This window comes from Rhipicephalus sanguineus, chromosome 6, assembly GCF_013339695.2.
Source record: "Rhipicephalus sanguineus isolate Rsan-2018 chromosome 6, BIME_Rsan_1.4, whole genome shotgun sequence".
Taxonomy (NCBI): Eukaryota; Metazoa; Arthropoda; class Arachnida; order Ixodida; family Ixodidae; genus Rhipicephalus; species Rhipicephalus sanguineus.
Window position 1 is genome coordinate 7,891,946 of NC_051181.1, and position 4,404 is coordinate 7,896,349.

The window sequence follows — 4,404 nt, forward strand, 5'->3', positions numbered from 1 at the left end:
ACATGGTTATTGGACCAGTGTGGCACTGGGTACTGGGACGCTGGACGCTGGCGCGCTGCACACTGGGCACCCGTCACGGGCCACAATCGGGCTTTTGAATTGTTTTTAAAAACTGCGGTCATGCCCAGATCGTAATTAGGGCTGAAACACGAGCGCTGCGACAAAAAAATAATAAACACCTCAAAACTAAAAAAAAAATCGAGTGAGCGGGAGTCGAACCCACCTCCTGACGCACCGCGCAACCCGAGTCGGACACGTTACCACTGCGCCACAGCTGAATTTTTTTTCTTTAATTCATGAAAATATGACCCGTTATAGCTGTGAACCACACACTACATACTTCGTCACATTAGAATTACCTTCACATTCAGAACACCCACATTGTTGGCTACAGTAAGAGGCTGTTCAAAAGTCAGGCAAACACACACAAGCGTCCAGAAGTGCAAGCCACTCCGGAACGGGCTCAAAAGTCTCAACAACACTGCGCACTTGAGCAGCTTCTTCTCGGAAGACAGACCTCGTCGATCGTGGTGGCTCGGCGTGCCTGTCGATCATGCGACTTCTCCATAGCGCATAAAGTCCTAATAACATAAATAAATCATACGGTGTTTTATTGGTGGGGCTCTTTTTGAAAGGGAGGAACCGAATACCGTGAGCTGTGATTGGAAGGTCTTTTCTGATTGTTCTCTTTAGAATGTCCCAGAAATAAAATGCGTCACGACAATGGATAAAACAATGCTCTCTCGTCTCAGGTTGGTCACAGAGTCGACAATTTACAGTCCAGGGCACATATATTGCTTTTTCATTGAGCCATTTCTTCACTGGTAGAGTGGATGTGTGCAGTTTAAAGAAAAACGTTTTCGCTGCTGGCGATATGCACATCCTACGTACACGGAATAATACATCATGGCCAGGCAAAAGCAAAAATGGCAGCCGGTATACAGGTTCTGGGTTATTCACAAGTGCAGCGGTTAGCGTTGTTCTGTCCATATTATATAAATACTCTAATGTAAATCTGGTTTTCACAAAGTTGGCAGTATCAACAATTTCTTTTAAGAATCCCGACAACTTCGACTCCTTGGCAACATTTGTCGTGACATAAAGAAAAGGAAGACGGTAACTCAGACGGCTTCGAAGAACTGCCAACAGAAATGGGTGACAGACGTCTTTAAGATAAAAAAATCGCAACACCAACTGTCGCAGAAACAAATGCACCAGACTGAGGCCGCCCTTCTCAAGTGAAAGAAAAAGGTTGTCTCTTCTCATGGGTTCCCATGAAGAGCCCCAAATAAAACAAGCAAATATCCTGTGAAACGCTTGAATGTGCACACGAGAGCAGTGCAATACCTGCGAAACATAGATAAGCTTTGATGCAAGAAATATATTGCACGCTTTAGCTCTTGAAAAAATGGAAAGGTCTCGTCCGTGCCATGTTGACACCTTTCGACGGATATTAGTTATCGCGGACGTCCAATGTGGGCCGCTGTTACGATAGTTATCAAGAGGCACACCAAGATACGGCATAGCAGTCGCATTCCAATGGATATTTGAGAACACTGAGGGAGTTTGAGCCCACATTCCCAGCCAGAATCCTCTGCTTTTATCAAAATTTATACTGGCTCCAGCGATTTCACAGAAGCCTAAAGTAGTGTTTACCGCTTCTTGAACACTAGGTTTCTCGATGCAAAAGAAGGCGATGTCGTCGGCATAAGCTAGAACTTTAATTTCCTCAGCGTCATATCGGTATCCTCTAATGCTAGAATTTAGAAGCACACTTAAACATAGTGGTTCTAGGTATATTGCAAAGAGCAGAGGCGAGAGCGGCCACCCCTGACGTACGGATGAATTTAACTCTATTATATCCGAAAGTGTGCGGTTTACAATGAGGCTTGTAGTGCACTTTTTATAACAGAGTGAAATGCCATTGTACAGTACGTCACCCAACTGCAGATGTCTTAGGAGCCTGAACAGGAAAGCATGCTGTACCTTATCAAAGGCTTTAGCGAGGTCTATTTGAAGAAGGGCTACTTGGTCCATACTACCATCGATACATTCAAGGACTGACCGCGCTATATGGATATTTGTTTGTATAGAACGGCCTCGAATTCCACATGTTTGGTGGTCACCTACGCATCTAGTGATCACTGTCTGCAGGCGATTTGTCAGCAATTTCGCAAATATTTTATAATCAACGTTACATAATGATATAGGCCTATATCCGTTAACTCTCTTTAACGCTTCAGTGTCAGTACTTTTTGGTATTAATGTTGTATGGCCCTGATAGAAAGAAGGAGGAAGTTCACCACGTTCATAGGCCTCCTTAAAAAGTTGCTCAAGAAAAGGAACCAGAAGTTTTTGAAATTTTATGTAAAATTCCGCACTAAGGCCATCTGGGCCAAGAGTTTTGTTTTTCTGCAACGTGCTCATTGCAAACCTTATTTCTTTCCTAGTGATGGGCCCATCAACACTAAGTCTGTCGTCCTCTTGTAAGGGTGGCACAAGCGCAATAAAGTGGTCAGCTTTTTCTTCATAATCATCCCGAAGCTCAGCCGCGGTAAATAGTTTTTTTATAATACTCTTCGAATGCGGCTCTTATTTGACATGTCTCTGTGCAAATAGAACCACGTGATTCAATTTGCAATATCTGTTTAGAAAGTGCATACCGCTTTTCATCCCCAAGAGCGCTTTTTGTGGGTTCCTCATCAGTGAAACGAGTAACACGTGAACGAACCATTGCTCCTCTATATACTTCTGCATCATGTTTTTTTATCTGTGCTCGAACCGAATTTATCTCATCAACGTACAATCCCGGCTCTTGACTTTCAAATGCATGGAGCCTATGAAGTAAATCATAAAGATAACGTTTTTCAGCAGTTTTTCTATGTGTCAACTCACATGAAATACCAATTGCCTCAAACTTAACTTTCTCTTTGAACATTTCCCACTGAGCAAAAATTGGCAGCTGCCGACATTGTGTTACCTCACGTCAGTCAGTCTCTTATTTCTTCATGTTGTAACTATTTCCGGTAGCCAGTATTTTCATTTCCTCGTTTGGAAACGCAGATTTCAGTCTCTTCGTGCTCGCGAGAACCTAACAGAAGATAGTTAATTTGTTTGTTATGTGCTTCCTAGCATCAGAACGTCTAAATGGCACGTTTTGACGCAAAAAATGCTAGCGTAACCGTAGATGTGTTGCGGCGATCGCACTGAATCGCTAAGCAGTTAGTCATACCTATGTGGAAAGCAATGTTTATCTGAACTGCACACTGAACACTTCAGTTTTCATCGCCCGTTTGAACATATTTTCCGTCCTCTTTGTTTATTTCCCGCGTAATATAGAGCCGCAGTAGTTCACCCTAGCCGAACCAACCGTTAGGCTGAGAGCTGTACTCCGTGCGCCGCGATCGCTGTGAAGAACGTGCATAGTCAATTACGAAGAATCTAATAACCGTTCAAATGAAGTTTCAATCATACCTGACTGAAGCGAGGCCATATTTGCACCTTCGATTACACAAATCAGAAGCTAAAAATACCGAGATTGAGCATTACATTGGTTCACTCTTGCCGGTGACGTGCGGCGATGGTGCGGCTTTCAGCGGTTCGAGCCCACATGCAAGGACCGACTGGTCGGGTAGGTTGATGTTATTATCAGAGTAATACTAATGTCATGTTGTTTTGCGAATGATAAGTTCTTTCGATGCAGTGATATGAACTACATTCACGACACTCGATCACACTTCAGCGAAAGCGCGCGCGCTCATGAGATTGCTTTAGCGTATTGTACGTCCGTCGCTTAACTAAAGCTAAAGCTAGATATGCGTAGGACACAGCATAGAATAATATTTTGAAAATATTCGATAAGTTTTTCTTTCGAGTTCTCGCGACTCAATAAAAAATTTTATACGAATTCCATCCAGCGCGCCCAGTTTTTTTTTTTTTTTTCAATGTGCTGCCAATGTTCCCAGTGCGCGGGCAGACACTGTACAGCGTGCCCAGTGCCTCCCAGTGCGCTGTAAGGCACTGGGCCACTGGGTACAGTATTCCCAGCGTCTTTCAGCGCACTGGGCGGCACTGGCCTCCCAGCGCGCTGTAGTACACTGGGACACACTGTAAAGCGTTTCCAGTGCCACCCAGTGCGCTGAAAGGCACTGGGAGGCACTGGAAACGCTGTTTTTTCCGATAGGGTTATGCGTGCAATATGGTCCCCGAAGGGACCTGTGGCGGCGAGAACGTCTGCCGGAATTGTAGAAGAGATGCTCTGGTCTTTACACGTAAGAGACCACATCTCGTGTCAAGTAATGACGACTGTGGTTCGTTCGAGACTGTCCGTTGACTGTAGTGCACCTGCATCGATTAGCTCCGCTGATGTTGACCTACACACCCGCATCAACAACCGTCGTCCGC

The 4,404-nt window shown here is 44.6% G+C and overlaps 1 protein-coding gene across 1 annotated transcript; it reads right to left on the minus strand.

The window, feature by feature from the left end:
* Positions 1–405: 405 nt before the first annotated feature.
* Positions 406–1,578, minus strand: LOC119397763 (uncharacterized). The gene has a single exon (XM_037665162.2). The coding sequence runs from the start codon at positions 1,576–1,578 to the stop codon at positions 406–408; it is 1,173 nt and encodes a 390-aa protein (XP_037521090.1).
* Between the last annotated feature and the right edge of the window lie 2,826 nt (positions 1,579–4,404).

Bases quoted from the DNA above. Each gene is read 5' to 3' on its own strand.
- LOC119397763 (XM_037665162.2), bottom strand. From the start codon at position 1,578: ATGTGGGCTCAAACTCCCTCAGTGTTCTCAAATATCCATTGGAATGCG.